At 54.0% G+C, this 25170-nt stretch overlaps 1 protein-coding gene across 1 annotated transcript in view; it reads right to left on the reverse strand.

Annotated features, from left to right (window-relative positions):
- LOC144487254 (transketolase-like) overlaps nt 1–24536 on the reverse strand; it is a 29018-nt gene extending 4482 nt beyond the window's left edge. Inside the window, exons 1-14 of the mRNA XM_078205339.1 lie at nt 24459–24536; nt 24214–24415; nt 17942–18059; nt 15903–16016; nt 15159–15256; nt 12731–12922; nt 10430–10557; nt 9982–10175; nt 8727–8891; nt 6520–6676; nt 5983–6113; nt 4628–4711; nt 2477–2573; nt 412–531 (exon numbers count right to left, since the gene is read on the reverse strand). Coding sequence (XP_078061465.1) covers nt 412–531; nt 2477–2573; nt 4628–4711; nt 5983–6113; nt 6520–6676; nt 8727–8891; nt 9982–10175; nt 10430–10557; nt 12731–12922; nt 15159–15256; nt 15903–16016; nt 17942–18059; nt 24214–24320 — 1705 coding nt within the window. The 5' untranslated portion in view covers nt 24321–24415; nt 24459–24536. The remainder of the gene's footprint in view (nt 1–411; nt 532–2476; nt 2574–4627; nt 4712–5982; nt 6114–6519; nt 6677–8726; nt 8892–9981; nt 10176–10429; nt 10558–12730; nt 12923–15158; nt 15257–15902; nt 16017–17941; nt 18060–24213; nt 24416–24458) is intronic.
- Between the last annotated feature and the right edge of the window lie 634 nt (nt 24537–25170).

A 25170-nucleotide genomic window follows, 5' to 3' on the forward strand; every position in this document is an offset into this window, starting at 1 on the left:
TGTAACAGGCTCGAGGGGGGTGAATGGGCCTCTTCCTGTCCCTGTGTAACAGGCTCGAGAGGAGTGAATGGCCTTCTCCTGTTCCTGTGTAACAGGCTCGAGAGGAGTGAATGGGCCTCTTCCTGTCCCTGTGTAACAGGCTCGAGAGGGGCTGAATGGCCTCTTCCTGTCCCTGTGTAACAGGCTCGAGGGGGGCTGAATGGGCATGTTCCTGGTGACTCAAACTGATGATCTGGGTCATTTATCACATTGGCTCTTAGTGGGATCTTGCTGTGCAGAAATGAGCTGCCACGTTTCTTACATTACAACAGTGACCACACGCCAAGCTCTTGGCTAGGAGGCACTTTGTCCACGTCTGAGAACTCTCCCTCTGGGAAACACAACAAAGAGGTGGCAGCGGGGAGATTTTACCTTCGTAATAATGATCTTCCACGGTGATGATGCGTCCGCCCACAGCCTTGGCATTGGCTATGATGGTGGCAGCGTCCAGGGGCTTAATCGTGAAAGGGTCGAGGACTCGAATGTTAATACCTGCCAACAGAGAAAAATGTTAAACATTTCAAACAAACGACAACAGGACAAGATGGAGTGAATTGACTGCAAGGGTGGGTGTAATAAAAGGCTGAGGAAGGACGGGGGTCACAGACTTTCTACTAGGTTCAGATTGATGGAAGTTCTCAGGGGAGGTGGTTCCTCAAAGTAGCGGGCCCTCTGGAACAGGGTGCCCCCCCCAGGAAGTATTTTTGCAATGCGGATGTCACTGGCCGGGACCAGCACTTTTCTCCCATCCCCAATTGCCCCTCGAGAAAGTGGTGAGCCGCCATCTTGAATCCACTGCAGTCCCGTGTGGTGTAGGTACACCCACAGTGCTGTTAGGGAGGGAGTTCCAGGATTTTGACCCAGCCACAGTGAAGGAATGGCCGATATATTTCCAAGTCGGGATGGTGTGTGGGCGTTCCCCATGGCGTCTGCTGCCCTTGTCCTTCTAGAGGGTAGAGGTGGTGGGTTTGGGCGGCGCTGTCGAAAAAGCCTTGGCGAGTCGCTGCGGTGCATCTTGTAGACGGTACACACTGCTGCCGCTGTGCGTCGGTGGTGGAGGGAGTGAGTGTCGAGGATGGGGGGGGGTTAGCGTGTCGATCGAGCGGGGGGGGGGCTGCTTTGTCCCGGATGGTGTCGAGTTTCTCGAGTGTTGTCGGAGCCGCGCTCATCCAGGCGAGTGGGAGAGTATTCCATCACACTCCTGACTCGTGCCTTGTAGATGGTGGACAGGCTTTGTGGGGGAGGGGGGGTGGGAAGAATGGGAATTCATTGGTGATAAGACTATTAAATGTCAAGGGGAGATGGTTGGATCCTCTCTTGTTGGAGATGGTCATTGCCTGGTGCTTGTGTGGGGTGAATGTTACTCCCCACTTGTCAGCCCGAGCCTGGATATTGTCCGGGTCTCGCTGCATTTGGACATCAACGGCTTCATTGGGCATAAATTGGCCAAATTCCCTCAAGAGGGATCTCAGACCATTTTTCAGCTGAACAAATCGGTCAGCTCATTTTCCCCCCTCCCCACCCAAATCAGGCCATTCAGCCCCTCGAGCCTGTTACCCTGGAACAGGTGTGCATGTGCGAGGAGGAGCGAAGCGAAAATAGAGACACCCAAGGTATCAAAGGGTGGTGAATGTAGCCCAGTCCATCAATCAAACCAGCCTCCCATCCATTGACTCTGTCTACACTTCCCGCTTCCTCGGAAAGGCAGCCAGCACAATTAAGGACCCCACGCACCCCGGGCATTCTCTCTTCCATCTTCTTCAGTTGAGAAAAAGATACAAAAGTCTGAGGTCACCTACCAACCGACTCGAGAACAGCTTCTTCCCTGCTGCCGTCAGACCTTTGAATGGACCTACCTTGCATTAAGTTGATCTTTCTCTACACCCTAGCTATGACTGTAACGCTACATTCTGCACTCTCTCCTTTCCTTCGCTATGAACGGTATGCTTTGTATAGCGCGCAAGAAACAATACTTTTCACTGTATGGTAATACATGTGACAATAATAAATCAAATCAAAAGTCAATTGGGAAGGACTGGCCAAGGGAGGAGAGAGATTCTCGATGTGTCAGTCAGCGCTCACAAGGTTAGGGTTACACTAGCTGGTGCCAACATTGTCCCAGGGTGGGGTGGGGTCTGTGCGTGGAGAGGAAATGAGGAGAATTATTTTTTGACACAGTGAGTTGTTGAGATCCGCAAGGCGCTGCCCGAAAGTATCTATGGCTTTAATCCCATTGGAACAGGCTTGAAGGGGCTGAGTGGGCCTACGCCTGCTCAAAAAGGGAAAATTGGACAAATACTTGAAGGGGAAAATGGGTGGGGGGGGTGGTAGAGAGCAAGTGCAGGCCTAATTGGATAGCTTTCCAAAAAAAAAAAAGGGGCTGGCACAGGCCCAACGGGCTGAATGGCATCCTCTGGAACAGAGACTCGAAGCTCACCTTCTGCTGCCAGCTGTTTGGCCGCCGCCAGGGCCTCGTGCAGCGTGATGCCAGCTCCGATCACCAGGACACTGTCCTTCTCCTTCTGCAGAACGATCTGTGGAAATGAGATACCATCCAAATAATGTTGCTGCTCCAAAAACAACTGCGGGGGGGGCGGGGAGGCAACCCCCTCCCTCTACCTAGAATATTGACAGGAAACACTGGAACAGGAACAGGCCCTCTCGGCCCCTTCGAGCCTGTCACCGTGGGAACAGGAGTAGGCCTCAGCCCCTTCGAGCCTGTCACCGTGGGAACAGGAGTAGGCCTCAGCCCCTTCGAGCCTGTCACCGTGGGAACAGGAGTAGGCCTCAGCCCCTTCGAGCCTGTCACCGTGGGAACAGGAGTAGGCCTCAGCCCCCTTCGAGCCTGTCACCGTGGGAACAGGAGTAGGCCTCAGCCCCTTCGAGCCTGTCACCGTGGGAACAGGAGTAGGCCTCAGCCCCCTTCGAGCCTGTCACCGTGGGAACAGGAGTAGGCCTCAGCCCCCTTCGAGCCTGTCACCGTGGGAACAGGAGTAGGCCTCAGCCCCTTCGAGCCTGTCACCGTGGGAACAGGAGTAGGCCTCAGCCCCCTTCGAGCCTGTCACCATGGGAACAGGAGTAGGCCTCAGCCCCTTCGAGCCTGTCCCATCAAATCACAGCTTATCCGTGTTGTAACTCTGCCACCCACCTCAGTTCCGTAACGCTTAATCCCTCTTACCCAATAAAGTTCTTATTAATCTCAGTTTGGAAATGCTTACTTGACCCCCACCAGCCTCAGACAACTTAGTGTGTGCGCGCACGCACGCGCGTGTGGGTGAAAGAGTTCCAGATTTCCGCTCCCCTTAGTGCAAAGTGCTTCCTCACATCCCCCCTCTGAATTAAGATTTAAAAAAGCAAAACACTGCAGATGCTGGAATCTGAAACAAAAACAGAAAATGCTGGAAAATCTCAGCAGGTCTGACAGACTGAGCTCTGGCGAAGGTTCATCCAGACTTGAAGCGTTGGCTCTATTCTCTCTCCACAGATGCCGTCAAACTTGCTGAGATTTTCCAGCATTTTCTGTTTTTGTCCCTGCTGAGTGGCCTGGTTCTCATTTTAAGGTTCTACCCACTCCCTGGGTTCAGGGACCCCACCCACCTTATCAAATCCTTCTACATCAACTTAACCACCCACCCCCCCCCAATCAGATCATCCCTTCTATACTCAAAACATACACAAGAAGCCTCATATTAACCTTTTAAATGCTAGTATAAAAATGTAACACACTTAGAGGAAGGTCAGATGGCTCCATTACAATGGGACTCGTACTCCCACATGGAATACACGGGTCTGAACTCCATCCCTCACTCCGGAGAGACAAACCCCACAATCCATGTAGGCTCAACACTCCCTGGGTGTGAGGGCCAAGGGAGCACTGAGCCCAAGGCGAGATGCGCCCAGAGGGTCACGGTCAAGGGAGCGCCGCGCCCACCCACCAGCAAGGCAGGGCTCCATCTTTCAAGAGGGGACATTATACCCAAGGACTCCCCCCTCCCCTCCAAACATCCACCCTCTCAAGTGGGCATAAAGATTCAACAGCCTCAATTGGAAGTTGGGGTCGGAGGGGTGCTGAATTCTCCCTCAGTGTCCTGGGGCCAATATTTATCCCTCAGCTGACACTCAAAACAAAACAGATGATCTGGATCATTTAACATGAGGGCTATTTGTGGGATCTTGCTGCATGCAATCAGCACTCCATTAGCTGTGAGGCGTTTTGCAATGTCCCGGGGGTGAGGGCGGTTTATCACAGGTAACTGGGCAGGAGGACTGGTCTTGGTCTTGGTCTTCAAAGTAAGAAGTTTAACAACACCAGGTTAAAGTCCAACAGGTTTATTTAGTAGCAAAAGCCACACAAGCTTTCGGAGCTGCAAGCCCCTTCTTCAGGTGGGGCTCACCTGAAGAAGGGGCTTGCAGCTCCGAAAGCTTGTGTGGCTTTTGCTACCAAATAAACCTGTTGGACTTTAACCTGGTGTTGTTAAACTTCTTACTGTGTTTACCCCAGTCCAACGCCGGCATCTCCACATCTTGGTCTTCAAGACATAGATTGGCAGCAGGGAGGTGCCGAGGTCAACGCATCAAAGTCACTTACTTTAGCCTTGCCAACCTCAAACTTCTCATTGTTCGAGTAGATGACTGCTGTCTCCGGTCGGCTGGTTCTAATGAAACAGATTCCCTAAAAAACATAAAGGGAGAAGAGGTAAATTTGTATCCATGGTTTCACTCCCAGACTTCGGACTGACCACAGGGGCCCCAAAATGGCCACCCTTTAGATCACTGGCTGGATTGGACGGCAGCAGAGATGTTCAGAGAAGGTTCACTAGGTCAATCCCGGGTATGGAGGAATTTTCTTATGAGGAGTCCAAAAGATGTGCGGGTTCAGTGCATTGGCCATGCTAAATTGTCCCTTAGTGCCCCAGGATGCGTAGGTTAGAAGGATTAGCAGGGTAAATATGTGGGGTTGGGTGGGACTGTGGTCAGTTCAGACTCTGAGCTGAATGACTTTCTTCTGCGCTGTAGGGATTCTATGATTCCAGGAGAGTTTGAGCCTGTCCTCACTGGGAGTGCAGAAGATTGAGGCAACCTTATTGAGTACCAGGCTGATTCCTGGGATGGCAGGTCTGTCACATGGAGGAGAGACTAAGTCAGTTAGGATTATATTAATTGGAGTTTAGAAGAGTGAGAAGGGATCTCATAGAAACTTATAAAATTCTATCAGGAATAGGGTATAGATAGAACAGCACAGCACAGAACAGGCCCTTCGGCCCACGATGTTGTGCCGAGCTTTATCTGAAACCAAGATCAAGCTATCCCGTTCCCTAGGGTAGATTCAGAAAGAATGTTCCTGATGCTGGGGGAAGTTCAGAACTAGGGGGTCATAGTTTGAGGGGAAGGGGTAAACCTTTTAGAACTGAGGTGAGGAGAAATTTCTTCACCCAGAGTGTGCTGGGACCCCTGGTCCTGGACTCTCCCCAGCGGGAAAGTGGAGTTGAGGATTATCACATCAGATCAGTCATGATCTCATTGCATGGCGGAGCAGACTCGATGGGCCGAATGGCTTAATTCTGCTCCTGCGTCTTACGTCAGCACCAGGTCACTTGTTCATTACAAGAGATTGCTCAATTTTCACAGAGTGTTAGGCAAACCTGATTCTGGAAAGCCCAATGGGGTTCAATCTGCCTCACTGTCGCCTCAGGATCAGAGGTTCAAAGTCTTGGAACCGGAGCCCCATAATCGAGGCTTGGCGCCACCCCAGCAAGGGGGAAGTAATTCCAGAGACTAGCTTTCCACGCCATGCGGCTGAAGACATGGCAGCCAATGGCAGAGCCATGGAAACATCGGTGGGGGGGTGGTGCGGGGAAGAGAATGTCCAAGAAGCCAGAATTGGAGGAGCACAGAGATCTCGGAGGGGTTCCTGAACTTAGGAGGGGAGATGAAGAATGGTACCTTGGTGTTCGCCGCCAACTCCACAGCACTTTCGGTGGAGACACCATCACTGGGGTAGAAGATGGTGCATGTTGGGATTGCCCGGAACATGGCAATATCCTCCAGAGCCATCTGAGAGGGGCCATCTTCACCTGGGTGAGAAAGAATGAAAGAACGTTAAAAAAAAAAAGACTCCTCAAGCATCGAGACTGTACAACCCTGCTTTGTGAGGCGGGGGTGGGGGAGAAAAGAGGGGGCATCTTTTCCAAGCCCCCATCCGCTTATTCAGATGGGACCAAAATCTCCCCCTCGGTCACCATCAGAAGACAACCGTGGGAGTGAGGGGGAGGGAGAGTTCACCCCACGTCCTGGAGCCGTACATTCATCCCTCGACCAACAGTCAAATTCATGAATCACATTGTGGAGTCTTCCTGTGCGCAAATCAGCCTCCCTCCCCCGCCACCCCCTGGAGCTTTGGGAACTAGGATACTGGGGCACCACCAACGCAAGGAAACCCCACCACCCCCACCGAATCCCCAGATAACCATGGCAACTCACCGATGGAGATGCCGCAGTGGGATCCAGAGAAGTTGGCGTTGCTCTGGGAGATGGCCGCCATGCGAATCTGATCGTAGCCGCGGCTGAGGAAGGCGGCGAAGGTGCTGGCGAAGGCCACGGTGCGGTCCCGCGTGGTACAACCGATGGCAACGCTGATCTGGACAGGTCAGGAGGAGGAGTGCAAGAAAGAAGAAATTAGCTTCACCACTCAACCACCTCATGGCTGGCTATCCTACTCAACCTCAGAGCATTTGATGGGCTGAATGGTTCCTCCTCCCATGTCATGATGGCTCTTAAAATATATCAATCTCATGCAGCAAAAACTGTTTTGGCACACGACGATTTCTTTCCTTCTTCATTCACGGGTATAAGGGCACCTGCCAAGGCCCCACACCTTTTGCCCATTCCTCAATCACCCCCCAAGACATTAATGGCTCCTTGCCCCTTCCTTGGGCAGGTTGCACTCAGGGTTTATTTTAAAAACGTGCATTCAAACGTCACCGGCCGGGCCCAGCGTTTACCCCCATCCCTAATTCCCCCTTCAGAAGGTGGTAGGTGAGCCGCCATCTTGAACCCACCACAGTCCCGTATGGTGTAGGTACACCCACAGCGCTGTTAGGGAGGGAGTTCCAGGATTTTGACCCAGTCACAGTGAAGGAACGGCTAACATATTTCCAAGTCAGGATGGTGTGTGGAGGGTTCGGAGGGGGAACTTGTGGAGTGGGGGGGGGTGGGGGGCATGTGCCAAGGAGTGTGCGCTGTGATCTCTAAGGCACAGAGTAATGTGGTTAGATGTGAAACTATCCACTTCAAATAGAGAAACAGAACGCCAGAGTATTATTTAAATGGGGATAGATTGGGAAATGTTGATGTACAAAGGGATCTGGGTGTCCTTGTACACCAGTCACTGAAAGCAAACGGTATGTTGGCCTTCATAGCAACAGGACTCGAGTACAGGAGCAAGGATGTCTTACTGCAGCTGTACAGGGCCTTGGTGAGACCACATCCAGAGTATGGTGTGCAGTTTTGGGCTCCTTATTTAAGAAAGGACATACTTATCATCGAGGGAGCGCAGCAAAGGTTCACCAGACTGATTCCTGGGATGGCAGGATTGTCGTACGGGGAGAGATTGGGTCGACCAGGCCTGTATTCACTGGGATTTATTCCTGGGATGGCAGGATTGTTGTACGGGGAGAGATTGGGTCGACCAGGCCTGTATTCACTGGGATTTATTCCTGGGAAGGCAGGATTGTCCTATGGGGAGAGATTGGGTCAACCGGGCCTGTATTCACTGGGATTTATCCCTGGGATGGCAGGATTGTCCTATGGGGAGAGATTGGGTCGACCGGGCCTGTATTCACTGGGATTTATTCCTGGGATGGCAGGATTGTCCTATGGGGAGAGATTGGGTCGACCGGGCCTGTATTCACTGGAATTTAGAAGAATGAGGGGGGATCTCATTGAAGTGTATAAAATTCTGACAGGGCTGGACAGACTGGGTGCAGGGATGTTGTTTCCTCTGGCTGGGGAGGGTCTACAACAAGGGGTCCCAGTCTCAGGATACGGGGGAGGCCATTTAGGACTGAGATGAGGAGAAATTTCTTCACTCAGAGGATGGTGAACCTGTGGAATTCTCTCCCACAGAAAGCAGTGGAGGACAAGGCACTGAATGTGTTTAGGAAGGAAATCAATAGATTTCTAGACTCTGGAGGTGTTCAGGGGGGTATGGGGAGAGTGAGATATTGAGATAGAGGATCAGCCATGATCATACTGAGTGACAGAGCAGGCTCGAAGGGCCTACTCCTGCCCCTAGTTTCTGCGAAAGGGCAGTGGAAGCATATTGATGCTCAAATAGGGGGAATTGGATAAATACTTGAAGGGGGAAAAAAGGGTGGCCATTTTGGGCCCTGCGGGTGGCCATTTTGGGCCCTGCGGGTGGCCATTTTGGGCCACAGGGAATAACTGCTCGCGACTTTGAATTGCAACTCAGCAGGACATTCAGGAGAGAAGCAAACAAAAAAAAAGAAAATTTAGATCTTTTGAGGTGTGAAGCAAAGAGCTGGCTCAATTCTTGGAATCAACCGAGTGAACCTTCTCTGGACTGCCTCCAATAGCCAGCATATCTTTCCCTAGATAAGGGAGCCTAAACTGCTTGCTTCTGTCCGGTGAACACTAACCGACCGGAGATCTTCACCTCAAGTGCTTACCATATTCTGTTCAGCAATGTAACACTCGATGAACCTCTCGGGATGTTCCTTGCGGAAGAGATCGGAGAACGTAGAGTTCTTGGTGTCGCCGTCCAGGGCGATGACCCGCTGGTTGGCGTGGCCCAGTTTGGCCAGGGCGAGGCCATAGGCCTTCCGGGTGGCAATCTGAGGAGTGAAAGGCACACGGTCACTCCAAATCTTCAGCACATACACCGAGATTGTCGATCTACAAGACACGGGGAATTTAAAACAAAACGGACTGGGGTTCTACCCGGAGCATGCAACCCGAGAACGGGACACAGTACTCAACGCAGGCTGCGGCCTAGCCAGGAACGATGTCTCCAGGTGGGAATAAGACCTTTCAAATAAGTCCTTTCAAAATGGGGACTGTGGAGCTGCAGCCATCCCCCCAGACAAACCACAACCATACCCCTTGGGCGGCACGGTAGCACGGTGGTTAGCACTGCTGCTTCACAGCTCCAGGGTCCCGGGTTCGATTCCCGGCTCGGGTCACTGTCTGTGTGGAGTTTGCACATTCTCCCCGTGTCTGCGCGGGTTTCCTCCGGGTGCTCCGGTTTCCTCCCACAGTCCAAAGATGTGCGGGCTAGGTTGATTGGCCATTCTAAATTGCCCCTTGGTATCCCGGGATGCATAGGTTAGCGGGGTTAGTGGGTAAATATGTAGGGATATGTGGATAGGGCCTGGGTGGGATTGTGGTTGGTGCAGACTCGATGGGCCGAATGGCCTCTTTCTGCACTGTAGGATCCTATGATTACATCACCGTGCCTTCATAGCCCTCAAACCCCCTCCCAAACAGTTCAGTGCCCCCTCAACACCCAACCTGCCTCAGATGGCACACTGCCCCCTCAGCACCCACACCCCCCCATGGCAGTGCCCCCCCATAACACAAAAAGACTCCAAAGGGCACAGTGTCCCTAAACATCCACCTGCCCCCCCCCCCCCCCCCAAACAGTGCATGACCCCCTTAGCACCTGCCTCCACCCTCCCAACCCCCAGCACTGATCCACCCGCCCCCCCCACAATAGCAGTGTGCCGCTCCTGCAGCAGCCCAGCACACAGTTAGTGCTGGATATTGGAATGAGGATCGAATCCACCCCGAGCCAAGAGCGACGGGAAAGTTCCGACACCCTGAATGTCGGAGTGGCGGACATCCCACAGTCTCTATCCTGGGGCGAGGGGAATAAACCTCTGTCATTCCCAGCTCCTGACAACAGGACCTGTCACACTCGGGTACCTTATCACCAAGCTTGTAGCTGGGGAGAGATGGCATCTTGATGGCCGAAATGTCGACAGCTGGGGCATCCTCCTGAGGGGGCGTGGGTTGCAAGGGCACATTGGTCTGGATCTGCTCCTCGATTTCACGCAGTATTGCTGCCACGCGATCCTTGGGTATGGGCTTCCCATGCCAGTTCTCTTCATTCTCCACACCTGCAATTCAAAACAGGGAGTGTGTGTCCGGAGACCGGGAGAAATTACTGTGCCCTTCAAACCGCTTCCCCCTCCGAGACACCGCAAAGCAACAGTACCACAGTGTGACAGAGAGCGCATCGCGGACGACAGCCTGAGAGCAAGCAGGAGCGCCCTGCCGCCTCCTGGAGGCACAGGGTCTGGGGGGGAAGAGCAGCCACTGGGAAAAGTGGCTCTGGAGGATTGACTGAAGCCGTGTCGGGCCCAGCACTGACCTTTAATTCCTTTCCCTTTCAGCGTCTTGGCGACAATGGCGGTCGGTCGGTCCTTCACCAGGCTGGCCTGGCCGAGCGCCTCACACAATTCCACCACATCGTGTCCATCCACAACATAGGTGTTCCACCTGTCAACATAAATCACCACCACTGTCACACGCACACACTAATAAACCCACCGGAACAGGCCATTCAGCCCCTGTTACACAGGAACAGGAGGCCATTCAGCCCCTCCCGAGCCTGTTACACAGGAACAGGAGGAGGCCATTCAGCCCCTCCCGAGCCTGTTACACAGGAACGGGAGGAGGCCATTCAGCCCCACTTGAGCCTGTTACACAGGAACAGGAGGAGGCCATTCAGCCCCACTTGAGCCTGTTACACAGGAACAGGAGGCCATTCAGCCCCTCCCGAGCCTGTTACACAGGAACGGGAGGCCATTCAGCCCCTCTCGAGCCTGTTACACAGGAACAGGAGGAGGCCATTCAGCCCCTCTTGAGCCTGTTACACAGGAACAGGAGGCCATTCAGCCCCTCCCGAGCCTGTTACACAGGAACAGGAGGCCATTCAGCCCCTCCCGAGCCTGTTACACAGGAACAGGAGGCCATTCAGCCCCTCCCGAGCCTGTTACACAGGAACAGGAGGCCATTCAGCCCCTCCCGAGCCTGTTACACAGGAACGGGAGGCCATTCAGCCCCTCCCGAGCCTGTTACACAGGAACAGGAGGCCATTCAGCCCCTCCCGAGCCTGTTACACAGGAACAGGAGGCCATTCAGCCCCTCCCGAGCCTGTTACACAGGAACAGGAGGCCATTCAGCCCCTCCCGAGCCTGTTACACAGGAACAGGAGGCCATTCAGCCCCTCCCGAGCCTGTTACACAGGAACAGGAGGCCATTCAGCCCCTCCCGAGCCTGTTACACAGGAACAGGAGGCCATTCAGCCCCTCCCGAGCCTGTTACACAGGAACAGGAGGCCATTCAGCCCCTCCCGAGCCTGTTACACAGGAACAGGAGGCCATTCAGCCCCTCCCGAGCCTGTTACACAGGAACAGGAGGCCATTCAGCCCCTCCCGAGCCTGTTACACAGGAACAGGAGGCCATTCAGCCCCTCCCGAGCCTGTTACACAGGAACAGGAGGCCATTCAGCCCCTCCCGAGCCTGTTACACAGGAACAGGAGGCCATTCAGCCCCTCCCGAGCCTGTTACACAGGAACAGGAGGCCATTCAGCCCCTCCCGAGCCTGTTACACAGGAACAGGAGGCCATTCAGCCCCTCCCGAGCCTGTTACACAGGAACAGGAGGCCATTCAGCCCCTCCCGAGCCTGTTACACAGGAACAGGAGGAGGCCATTCAGCCCCTCCCGAGCCTGTTACACAGGAACGGGAGGAGGCCATTCAGCCCCACTTGAGCCTGTTACACAGGAACAGGAGGAGGCCATTCAGCCCCACTTGAGCCTGTTACACAGGAACAGGAGGCCATTCAGCCCCTCCCGAGCCTGTTACACAGGAACGGGAGGCCATTCAGCCCCTCTCGAGCCTGTTACACAGGAACGGGAGGAGGCCATTCAGCCCCTCCCAAGCCTGTTACACAGGAACAGGAGGAGGCCATTCAGCCTCTCGGGCCTGTTACACAGGAACAGGAGGAGGCCATTCAGCCCCTCCCGAGCCTGTTACACAGGAACGGGAGGCCTGTCAGCCCCTCCCGAGCCTGTTACACAGGAACAGGAAGTGGCCCATTTAGCCCCCCCCCGCCCGACCCCGAGCCTGTGACCCAGGCCAGGCCACTCAGCCTGTCTCGATACTGTTACACAGGAACAGGAGGAGGCTCATTCAGCTGCCAACCACCCCTCGAGCCTGTAACACAGAAACAGGAGGCCATTCAGCCCCTCTCCAGCCTGTTACACAGGAACAGTAGGAGGCCCATTCAGCCCCACTAAAACCGGTTTCCACATCCAATGAGATCATGATTATCCATCTCCATATCCCTACCTTCACTTCCCCCATATCTCGTTAATAAGTTTGAATCTTTCCTGGTGGTCGAGTGGTCAGGATTCGGCACTTTCAACACCACAGACCAGGTTCAATTTCCAGTCAGGGAATGAAGATTTAGAAGCAGAACGGTGGCACAGTGGTTCGCACTGCTTCATCACAGCGCCAGGGACCTGGGTTCGATTCCCGGCCTTGGGTCACTGTCTGTGCGGAGTCTGCACGTTCTCCCCGTGTCTGTGTGGGTTTCCCCCGGGTGCTCCGGTTTCCTCCCACAGTCCGAAAGACGTGTTTACTGTTTCACCGCCCCCAGTACTCACCCGAAGGACTCACAACGCTTGCGGTAGATGTTCATGTCGTGCTGGAGGGGTGCGGGCTCGCTCTGGCCCAGGCGGTTGACATCAAAGATGGCCACCAGGTTGTCCAGCTTGTAGAACGAGGCAAAGGCCATGGCTTCCCAGATGGAACCCTCAGAGGACTCTCCGTCACCGATCAGGCAGTACACGCGATAGCTTGGGAGAGAAAAGCAGGTGAGCTCCCAGCCACGTACAACACTGCAAAACCCCCCCCACACACTAAACCTTTGCAATTCACCACTCAAGGTTCAAAAAGGATGATTAACCAGGCCCAACACTCATCTTGCGCCCCTGCCGTCCATCCCCTGGATGCCCACGCCCAGGGAGCCCTGTTCCTCCATTCCTCCTGCACCCAGAGAGTGCCCCCCATTTCCCCACCATGCCCAGTGGAGGGCCCCCCACACCCACAGAACTCCACCCCCCCCCCTCAACTCCTACCCCCATGCTCAGTGAGCGCCGTCCCCTCAGTGAGCTACATCCCAATCCCCTGCGCACAGACAGCATGCCACCCCTTCCAAGGTACCCACACCCAGGGAGCACCACTCCTTCCCCAAAGTACCCGTGAGCACCACCCCCCCCCCCCCCCCCCACAATGCCCAGAGCACCACCCCCAATTTCTTCTGTGCCTAGAGAACCCCCCCCACGCAAAATCGACAGGACCGTGCCTCCAACACTGGCACCATGAGCAATGTCTATCCTGGATCATGGGGCACACAGTGGCATGAGGGATGGTGTAACCAATGCCCGCCTGACTCCAAGGCGAGGGGGAGGAAGCCTGACCTGAGTCAAACTGACACAAACCTCCAACTCCCCCCATTAATCTCTCTCCTCTCCCCCCCCTCCCCTCCCCACCCCGGCCAAACCTCCTACCCCACACACACCCGAATCCCAACAAACTCCAATCAGACTCCAGGGAGCTGACACAAGAATCCACCCCGAATCTCAATCCCAGGGTGAAAGAGAGAGACACGATAAAGATTAAATTGAGGCAGTTCAAAGTAGGCTACTTGGCTCTCCTCAGTGGGCCGGTGGCAGACTGGTACAATGTTGTGATGGGTGGGCAGGCTGAAGAGGAGCGAATGAAAGAGTCTCTGTTCAAATTGTACAACATGCCAGACTCAATGTTCAGCAGTCAAGTCCACTCCACCCACCTCCAACACTCCTGTTCCTTCCCCGCACCCCCCATTCCAAATCTGTCTTTTAGACAATGTCCCTGTGTCAGAACAGGAGCCAATTCATGAGATATTGGTTTCTTATCTTGTGGCCAAGCACTCTTCCTTGTCTGACCCTTCCCCATCTCCGGAACTTCCCTCCAGAGGTCTCTGCGCTTCTCCACTTCTGACCTCAACTCCATCAGGGGCGGCCGTGCCCACAGCTGCCGGGGAGGGGGGGGGAAAGCTCTGCAATTCCTCTCTTAAACCTCCCCACTTCTTAGGGCGGTGGGGGGGGGGTCACCATTGACAAAAGTCTGTATCGGACATATAAATTCTGACAAACGGCAAGTTACATTCGTGCCACACAAGTGCCAGGCCACAAGTGACAGGATCCAACCATCTCCCCTTGACATTCAATGGCATTCCCATCGCTGAATCCCCCCCACTATCAACATCCTGGGGGGTTACCATTGAGCAGAAACTGAACTGGACCCAGCCATATAAATACTGTGGCTCCCAGAGCAGGTCAGAGGCTGGGAATCCTGCGGAGAGTAACTCACCTCCTGACTCCCCCCAAAGCCTGTCCACCATCTACAAGGCACAAGTCAGGAGTGTGATGGAATACTCTCCCACTCGCCTGGATGAGCGCGGCTCCGACAACACTCGAGAAGCTCGACACCATCCGGGACAAAGCCCCCCCCCCGCTCAATCGACACGCTAACCCCCCCACCCTCAACATTCACTCCCTCCACCACCGACGCACAGCGGCAGCAGTGTGTGCCGTCTACAAGATGCACCGCAGCGACTCGCCAAGGCTCCTTCGACAGCGCCGCCCAAACCCACCACCTCTACCCCCTGGAAGGACAAGGGCAGACGCCATGGGGAACACCCACTGCCTGCAAGCTGCCCCTCCGAGAGACCCCGCCCCGCGGCGCACACACACACCATCCCGACTTGGAAATATATCGGCCGCTCCTTGACTGTGGCTGGGTCAAAATCCTGGAACTCCCTCCCTAACAGCGCTGTGGGTGTACCTACACCACACGGGACTGCAGCGGGTTCAAGATGGCGACTCACCCACCACCTTCTCTAGGAGGGGAATTAGGGACGGGGGTAAATGCTGGGCCCGGCCAGCCACACCCATTATCCTGATGAAAAAATATGTTCCCAAATTAAACCTCGGCAGGACCCTGTCCTGGGAAGGGGTGGGGGGAGAAGAGGCCCTCCATTCTTGGTACCTGGCACGGTCGAAGTATTTCCCAGTGTAGGCCATGCCACAGGCTGCCCCAAGACCCTGACCCAGGGATCCTGTAGCAACATCCACAAAGGCTAGTTTCTGTGGGAGAGAGAGAGAGAGAGAGAGAGCACGTGAGTGAACCAGAACAAATTCCCATTTCTCCAGCGTGTTTCCCATCTCAGGACATCCCAAAGTGCCTCATCGCCAATGACGCAGATTTCTAAATAAATAAGACACTCTCTTTATGTAGGAAAACCAACAGTCGTGTTACGCAAGATCCCACAAATCAGCAATGAGATGTGTTTTCAACAGACATTTTGGTTCCCAATCTTCTCCACCCCCCCTGACAACCACCCTGGACAGGACTGACACCCCTAACGCCACCCCCCCCCATCCTCTAGACTGGCCGACCTAACAGCGCGACCCCCCCCCCTCCCGCCACGACAGGGCCCCTCTTCCACTCCCCCAGGACCAGGCTGCCCTTCCGCCCACTCCAGACCCCACACAGCAATGTGACTGATTCTTAACTGCCCCTCAGAAGTAAGCCCGAGCAAGACTCTCCATTCAAGGGGCAACTGGGGATGAGTGCTCTTATCCCCGACGCCACATATCCCAGGAAAGAATTAAAAAAAACCCAACAGCATCACGGAGGCTTTCCGTACCCACTGTGCACCGTGGGGACTGGGGTGCGTTACCGACCCATTGAAATGATGTTGGTTTTCACCCACACAGGAGTCAAACTTACTGGAGTGGGGTGTCCTTCGAGTAGGCAGCCAACCTTGCGGAGCTTCATGAGCTCCGATTCTTCCACGTAGCCAGCCTCGACCCAGGCCGCATACAGTATCGGGGCCGCGTGTCCCTAGAATCAGAGAACAGGTCAGTGCACGTGAAAAAGGGGACGACTATTGGGCTCTCGTAGCTCCCGGCAAAAGTGATCAACAACAGCAGATACAGCCCTCCAATCCAAAATCTTGGATGCACCAGGTCCCCTAGGAGTACAATTCACTGGGCTGAGGATGGAGGAGGTTTTTGTCGTACGAGGACAGGTTGGGTCTGCTCCCTCCGACGCACAGCGGCAGCAGTGTGTACCATCTACAAGATGCACCACAGCGACTCGCCAAGGCTCCTTCGACAGCGCTGCCCAAACCCGCCACCTCGACCCCCTGGAAGGACATGGGCAGCAGATGCCATGGGGAACACCCACCGCCTGCAAGATTCCCCCCCCGCCGACTCCCACACCATCCCGACTTGGAAATATATCGACCGTTCCTTCACTGTGGCTGGGTCAAAAATCCTGGAGCTCCCTCCCTAACAGCGCTGTGGGTGTACCTACACCACGCGGGACTGCAGCGGGTTCAAGATGGCGGCTCACCCACCACCTTCTCAAGGGGGCAATTAGGGATGGGAGTAAATGCTGGGCCCGGCCAGCCACGCCCACGTCCGGTAAATAAATGGAAGAAAATAGAAGATTAGATCAGTCCAAAACTTCAAACGGGTTGAGGGAGAAATCAAAAATTGAAACATCTTTCTGCTGACGGACGAGTGGTCAGCGGAGAAATACGGACATATCAATTCGCAGCAGGATAGGCCACTCAGCCCCCCCTGCCCCCCAAGCCTGGTCCGCCATTCCATAAAATCATGGCGGTCCCACTGTCACCTCGGCCCCACATTCCCACCCCCCCCCCTCCCCCCGATAACCTTTCACCTCAGCGTTAAGCCAGAATCTTTCCACCTCTGCCTTAAGATTCCAAGACTCTGCTTCCCCCGTCTTCTGAGGAAGAGAGTTCCAGAAACTCAGCCCCCTCTGAAATCTTCAATGGGCGACCCCCTTATTTATAAAGTGACCCCCCCTCCCCACCCAAATTCTAGATTCTCCCACAAGAGGAAACACCCTCTCCACATCCACCCTGTCAAGCAACACCCCCTTAGAATCTCAAAGGCTTCAATCAAGTCGCCTCTCTAAACTCAAGGCGGTTCCAAATATTAAACCCCACCCCCCCCCCAACCCCTATTAAATTCTAAGGGGGGGTTTTGACAAGGGTGATGCTGAGAGGCTGTTCCCCCCCGCCCCCCCGCAACCACAGAGTCAGGAAGACGGGGCAGGGGGTGGGGTCACAGCCCCAGGATAACAGGGTGGCCATTTTGGACAGAGAAACGGAGGCATCTCTTCGCCCCGAATTCTCAAACTCCAGAGGAAGCTCAGCCGTTAAGAGACTGGGGGTGGGTGGGGAGAAGGGGATTGAGGGGTAATTTTGGACGTTGAGGGAATTGAGGGATAGCAGGTGGGGGAAGTGGAGTTGAGGTGGGAGATCATGATTGTAAAGGTTAAAGTTCATTTACTAGTGTCACAAGTACGGCTTACATTGACACTGCAATGAAGTTACTGTGAAAATCCCCTAGTTGCCACACTCCGGAGCCTGTTCGGGTTACACTGAGGGAGAATTTAGCACGGCCAATGCACCCTAACCAGCTCGTCTTTCAAACTGTGGGAGGAAACTGGAGCACCCGGAGGAAACCCACGCAGACACGGGGAGAACATACAGACGCCGCACAGACATGCAAACTCCACACAGACTGTCACTCGAGGCTGGAATTGAACCCGGGGTGCCTGGCACTCTGAGGCAGCAGTGCTAACCACTGTGCCATCATGCCTATCGAATGGGGGGGGTGTGGGGCAAAACAGGCTCAAGAGGGGCTGAGTGGCCTCCAATCTTCCGTTCTGGGAAGACCCCCTCCCCTCGGGGCAGGACAGTCTATGAGACCACCCCCCTTCCCCACCCTTACCTTTGACAGCACAAAACGATCGTTGTTGGGGTCCCTTGGAGCCTTGGCTTTGTACTTCATAACATGGAAAAAGAGAACGGACATGATCTCCGCAGAACTGCAGCAGGAGGTGGGATGACTGGAATAAAAAGCAAGTATCTCAGACATTAGTGTCAGCAGCAGGACACAGACCATTAAAGCTCAAAGACAAATCTAGAATGGATCCAGTCAATAATCCATCATCTGATTGCTCTGTTTCCCACCTCCAACACCCCCACTCCTCCCTTATCCACACAAGCATTTCTTCATCTCCCACCTGTCCCGTTTCAATCAGTTTGCCGCCAATCTTTCCAAACCAACAGTACCATTAGGTATCGAGGTTCAGCAAGTATCGCACCCATCCAGTTCCCACACAACAAACACTGCCCTGAAAGCGGCCATTTTGCGAATCGCTCCACCCTCTCCAATTCTGGTCACCGCACTTTAAAGAAGGTTGCAAAGGCTTTAGAGGGGGTGCTGAAATATTGACAAGAAAGGTTCCAGACAAGAAGAATTTCAGTTATGTGGCTATGTCAGAGAAGCTGGGGCCGTGGTGTGTGCTGTTCTCCTTGCTGACACAGAAAGGGAGGGTTGTGGGGGCTGGAGGCAGTTACAGAGATAGGGAGGGTTGTCGGGGACTGGAGGCAGTTACAGAGATAGGGAGAGTTGGAAGGGAATAACAGAGATAGGGAGGGTTGTAGGGTTCCTCTCTGAGCACTGTCACTCAGGGGTCCAGATTATGGGCTCGAGTCTCTGGAGATGATGGTAGATGGGATGGGGGTGGACGGGAAGAGTGCCAGTGTAAACAGCAACTCCAGATAAAGCAATGCATTTCAAAACCTGAACTAATGGAATTATCCCCGTGAATAGGCCTCTAATCCTTGTTTTTAACATTGACCCTGTTACCAGAGATTGAATTCTCCAGAGGGAACTGAACACATTGAGCATTGCTGCTATTCCAAAAGTCACTGAACCCAACTCTGTATTCTTTCCCCCTACACCCTGCCTCCCTCCCGTCAAACCCCCTCCCCCATGTCCCAGCTTGTATTAAGAAGATTTAGGTTGCTTAGCAACAATGCAAGGCTTCAGGAGCTCTGTACATTCAATCGGAGTTTAACCTCATCGAACACCACAATCAGAGTCTATCACTGATGCGGTGCTCACTAATTCTCCATTCACTCCCAGTCCAGCAACTCCCTACCCGTCCGCCCCCACTTACTTATTCTCAACTTCCTCCTTGGCCACCTCGCTTCCCCCCACCACCCCGCCATCTCTGTAACAATAGCCCCCCCCCCCATCCCTGTAACCCCAGCCCGCCCCCCCCCATCTCTGTAACCGCCCCCCCATCCCCGTAACCGCCCCCCAGCCCCCCCATCCCCGTAACCGCCCCCCAGCCCCCCCATCCCCGTAACCACCTCCCCAATCTCTGTAACCGACCCCCAGCCCCCCCATCCGCCCCCCCCATTTCCGTAACCACCCCCCCCAATCTCCGTACCCACTCCCCTAGCCCCCATCCCCGTAACCGCCCCCCAGCCCCCCCCATTTCCGTAACCGCCTCCCCATCCCCGTAACCACCCCCCAGCCCCCCCCATTTCCGTAACCGCCCCCCCCGTCCCCGTAACCGCCCCCCAGCCCCCCCCCCCATTTCCGTAACCGCCTCCCCATCCCCGTAACCGCCCCCAGCCCCCCCCCATTTCCGTAACCGCCCCCCATTTCCGTAACCGCCCCCCAACCCCCCCATTTCCGTAACCGCCTCCCCATCTCCGTAACCGCCCCCCCCAGCCCTCCCCATCTCCGTAACCTCCTACAACCCTCCGTGATCTCTGCGCTCCTTCAATTCCGGCCTCCAACATCCCCCGATTCCCATCGCTCCACCATTGGCGGCCGTGCCTTCAGCTGCCTGAGGTGGGGGGAGGGTCCAGAATGTGTTCTCACTCTGATAACTTCAAATTTTTTTGAAGGGTTGGGTTACAGCAAGAATGTTTCTGCCAGACCTGAACTAGGAAACCCATCAGGTGTAAGACAGCCACTAACAAATCAAATGGGGAGGGGGAGAATTGAGGAGGAAGCTCTTTCCCCGGAGAGTGGGGAAGTCGCTCCCACAGGGAGTGGTTGAGGTGAATCATGTGTTTCAGGGTGAAAAGCCTGCGATAACCTCAGTTCATTCAACAACGGCCCAAAACCAATGTTGAAATTTTACAGTCCGCTCACCTGGGACGAAGGGAACGCCTCAGTCTGTTCAGGCACAGGAAGATCCCACAGAGAGCAACTTGTTAAACGACCGACACACGTGTTCTCTCCGTGACATTGGATCTGCAGGATCACTATTGGGTCCCGGGACACAGGAAAGAGTTCCCCATACCCCCCACCCCACTTCCAATCATGGCCGTGGAATCTCCCATAGCCACTTGAGGGGGGGGGGGCAAGCATCTGAATTAGCAATGCCATTCAGCCCCTTGAGCCCTGCTATCCCATTGAACAAAAATCATGGCGGATCAAATTGTGTCCCCTCCCTCCCCCACCGCCAAAAAACTCGGCCTTGAATACATTCAATGAGCCGCAGGCCCCACTGCTGTCCGGGGGAGGGGGGAATTCCACAGACTGACCACTCAGAAGAAATTCCTCCTCATCTCCATCTTCAATGGGAGACCCCCTCATTCTCAAACTGTGCCCCCCCCCCAAAAGTTCTAGATTCCCCCCACGAGAGGGGGAAACATCCTCTCAGCATCCACCCTGTCAAACCCCCCCTCAGAATCTGAGATGTTTCAATAAGATCCCCTCTCATTCTTCTAAACTCCAATGGGTTCAGGCCCCGACCTGCTCAACCTTTTCCTCATCAGACAAAACCCCCCCTTCACCCCAGGAATCGGCCCAGTGAACCTTCTCTGAACGGCCTCCGATGCGAGTGGATCCCTCCTTCAGTGAGGGTGAGGAGACCAGAACTGTTCGCAGTGCTCCAGCTGCAGAAACACCAATGCTCTGTACAGTTAAAGCAAGGCTTCCCGACACAGCGACAGCAGCATGTACCATCTACCCAGATGCACTGCAACAATTTGGCAAAGGCGTCAACAGCATCGCCTAAACGTGTCACCTCTATCCCCTAGATGGACAAGGGCAGCAGACGCAAGTTATCCCCTCTGAACCCCCCCAAAATTAAAACTAAAGTCATGATGATGTGTTTAATTTTATTTTATCAGTGTCATAAGTAGGCTTACATTAACACTGCAATGAAGTTACTGTGAAAATCCCCTCGTCGCCACACTCCAGCACCTGTTCAGGTCAATGCGTCTAACCAGCAAGTCTTTCAGACTGTGGGAGGAAACCGGAGCACCTGGATGAAACCCACGCAGACATGGGGAGGATGTGCAGACTCCACACAGACAATGACCCGAGGCCAGGAATTGAACCTTGGTCCCTGATGCTATGAGGCAGCAGTGCTAACCACTGTGCCATCGTGGAAATATATCGGCCGTTCCTTCACTGCGACTGGGTCAAAATCCTGGAGCTCCCTCCCTAGCAGCGCTGTGGGTGTACCTACACCACACGGGACTGCAGCGGGTTCAAGATGGCAAGCCCACCCACCACCTTCTCAAGGGGGAATTAGGAATGGGATAAAGGCTGGGACCGGCCACATCCTGTCGAAGAATTAGTTTTTAATTAATTCAAACTCCAATGGGCACAGGCCCTGACCTGATCAACCTTTTCCTCATAAGACAAACCGCACCCCCCCAACTTCATCCCCGGAATCGGCCCAGTGAGTCTGAACGGCCTCCGATGAGAGTAGATCCCTCAAGTGTAAGGAGGCCAAAACTGCACGCAGTTGTGATTGAGGGGGAGGGTGGGGACACCTCTGACCCAACGTTCAACCCACTTTGGGTACATGTTCAAGGCATTCTGCCGCGGCGCTCACTCGCCTCAGGAGGTGGCAGCTAATCCAACCCATCCCATCCCTGCTGCCGCAAGGAAGGGTGGCACATTAGTCAGCACAGCTGCCTCGCAGTTGGACCCGGGTTCGATTCCCACCTTGGGTCACTGTCCGTACGGAGTTTGCACATTCTCCCCGTGTCTGCGTGGGCTTCCTCCGGGAGCTCCGGTTTCCTCCCACAGTCCAAAGATGTGCAGGGGTTCATGGGGAGGGAAGAGGGTGCCTGGTTTGGGATGCTCTTTTGGAGAGTCTGTGCAGACTTTTGATGGGCTGAATGGCCTCCTTCTGCACTGTAGGGATTCTACAGAGTAGATCCAAAAAAAAGGGCCACCTCTTTTGCTCTTTCACCCATTGAAAGACTTGATCCAAAAGCTAGTTCCCCCTCCCCTCGCTCTCCCCCAGCACATCTCTGAAATCAAGACTTGCATGGTACAGGAGAGGTCATTCAGCCCATCCTGTCCATGCTAACCCACCCCCCCCCCCATCCCCGAGAGAGCGAGCTCTCATTGGTGCCACACACTCCCACCCTTTAACACAGTCCTCCAAATTCACCCCCTTCTCCCAACAGCTTCTAATTCTGGTCCCACTTCCCCTCTGTGAGTGACTCGTCAAAATTTGCCTCCCTTCTCTGACTATTGTTCTCCAAACTAGCAGCCAGGAGGTTGCTCAATAAAGCACACTTAATCAGTCTGTGTGCTCGCTGCAGGGGAGGGAACAGCACACAAATGGAACTCACCTCACTCATGGCGAAATGCTGACAAGGGTGGAGTGATTCCACCCCCCTCCCCGCCAGCTTTCAAAATAACCTTCACTCCCAATACTGACCCAAATACCAAATACATTTCTTCCAAATCAGGGGGAGGGGGAGGGGGAGAAATCAACGTAGCAACAGCCTGATAGTCTCGCAGAGCTTTGGAAAAAGCATCCATACTAACAATGAGGAAATGCTGAGTCAGAGTGACACACACCAGTGAAATAGACACACACACTACTGGAATATAGAGAGGGGGGAAGAGAGAGAGACACTCCTGAAATAGAGATACAGGGGAGAAAGAGACACACACACACTACTGGAATATAGAGAGGGGGAAGAGAGAGAGACACTCCTGAAATAGAGAGATACAGGGGAGAAAGAGACACACACACTACTGGAATATAGAGAGGGGGGAAGAGAGAGAGACACTCCTGAAATAGAGAGATACAGGGGAGAAAGAGACACACACACTACTGGAATATAGAGAGGGGGGAAGAGAGAGAGACACTCCTGAAATAGAGATACAGGGGAGAAAGAGACACACACACTACTGGAATATAGAGAGGGGGAAGAGAGAGAGACACTCCTGAAATAGAGAGATACAGGGGAGAAAGAGACACACACACTACTGGAATATAGAGAGGGGGGAAGAGAGAGAGACACTCCTGAAATAGAGATACAAGGGAGAAAGAGACACACTACTGAAATATAGATAGGGGAGAGAGAGGGACACACACACCTGAAATAGAGAGATGCTGGGGAGAAAGAGACACGCTACTGGAATATAGAGAGGGGGAAGAGAGAGAGACACTCCTGAAAGAGAGAGAGAGACGGGGCAAAGAGACACACTACTGGAATATAGAGGGGGGAGAAAGAGAGAGAGACACACACACTCCTGAAATAGAGAGATACAGGTGAGAAAGAGACACGTTACTGGAATATAGAGAGGGGGAAAAGAGAGAGACACTCCTGAAATAGAGAGAGTCGGGGCAAAGAGACACACTACTGGAATATAGAGGGGGGAGAGAGAGACACACACACACACTCCTGAAATAGAGAGATACAGGTGAGAAAGAGACACACTACTGAAATATAGATAGGGGAGAGAGAGGGACACACACACCTGAAATAGAGAGATACTGGGGAGAAAGAGACACGCTACTGGAATATAGAGAGGGGGGAGAGAGACAGACACACTCCTGAAAGAGAGAGATACAAGGGAGAAAGAGACACACTACTGAAATAGAGATAGGGGAGAGAGAGGGACACACACTCCTGAAAGAGAGAGAGAGGGGGCAGAGACACACTACTGGAATATAGAGGGGAGAGAGACACACACACTACTGAAAGAGAGAGGGGGAAAAGAGAGAGACACTCCTGAAATGTGGAGATACAATGAAATGGTGGGGGGTGGGGGAGAAACACGTGTCGAGAATCTGATAGCAGAGGGGGAAAGAATGAGATTGGAGAAAGGGAGAGAGAGAGAGAGCTGGGGAAAGTGTGCGAGGAGAGAGATAATGAGGGAGAGTGTGGAGAAGGAGTGAGGAGGCGAGGGGGGAGGAGAAGATGTCTCACCCTGAATTGGAGGCGCATGTCGCTTTGATGGAGAGGATGCGAAGTCTGTTGGCGATGTCCCGGAGAGTCTGGCGACCCTTACTGTCTGGGAGCTGAGAGCTATCCATGGCTGCAGGAATAAGCAGAGTGTTAACGGGCTCCCAAAGGCAAGGTGTGCAGGAAACAGAGAGAGAGACTGCTACAGTATCAGTGTACAATATCTGTGCAGGAAACACACACTGCTACTGTATCAGTGTATAATTCAGCCCACTCCCTCCCTGTGTGAGTGCAGGAACAGTGAGGCTGCAGGAGGTTCACTGTAATGTTCTCTCTCTCTCTCTGCAGGAACACTGAATCTGCTGCAGAAACTTCCTCCTTCCCCTCTGCTTTCTCAATCCACAAGCACAGCGGATATGTCGTTCGCTCAGGTGGGTGGGTTTTGCTCAAAATCGAAGTCACGCCACGAACATCTTATTGGTTGGATTGAGCAGGGACAGAAAGGGAGGTGGATGGGGAGGAACAGTCAGCTATTTGCATGCTGCTGGTTGCAAAATCAGGAAGGGGATTGCGGCTCAAAGTCTGAACATCCGCAGCACCACCTTTATTCTGTATGGCAAACCCCTTTGGATGTCAGATGGGGGTTGCCAGATTCAGGGGAGCCACTTTGCAGCCCTGGCCAGGCTCAGGAGGAGGCCACTCGGCCCATTGTAGCCCTGCTGGCCTTTGAAAGAGCTACCATTCATTCGCACCCATTCTCCCACCCACTCCCTGCTTCACCCCACAACTTTGCACAAGTTCCTTTCTCCCTCTCGCTTTGGAAGGGTTTCCCCCGACCCTCACCCTGTCTTCCAACCTCAGGACATCCCAAAGTGGCCAATCAAATACCTGAAGCGCGATCACTGTTGTCATGTTGGAAACTTTGCAGCCGATTTGCACTCAGCAAGATCCCATTGGGAGCCGGTGTGATAAACGACCCCA

This window comes from Mustelus asterias, unplaced genomic scaffold (assembly GCF_964213995.1).
Source record: "Mustelus asterias unplaced genomic scaffold, sMusAst1.hap1.1 HAP1_SCAFFOLD_677, whole genome shotgun sequence".
Taxonomy (NCBI): Eukaryota; Metazoa; Chordata; class Chondrichthyes; order Carcharhiniformes; family Triakidae; genus Mustelus; species Mustelus asterias.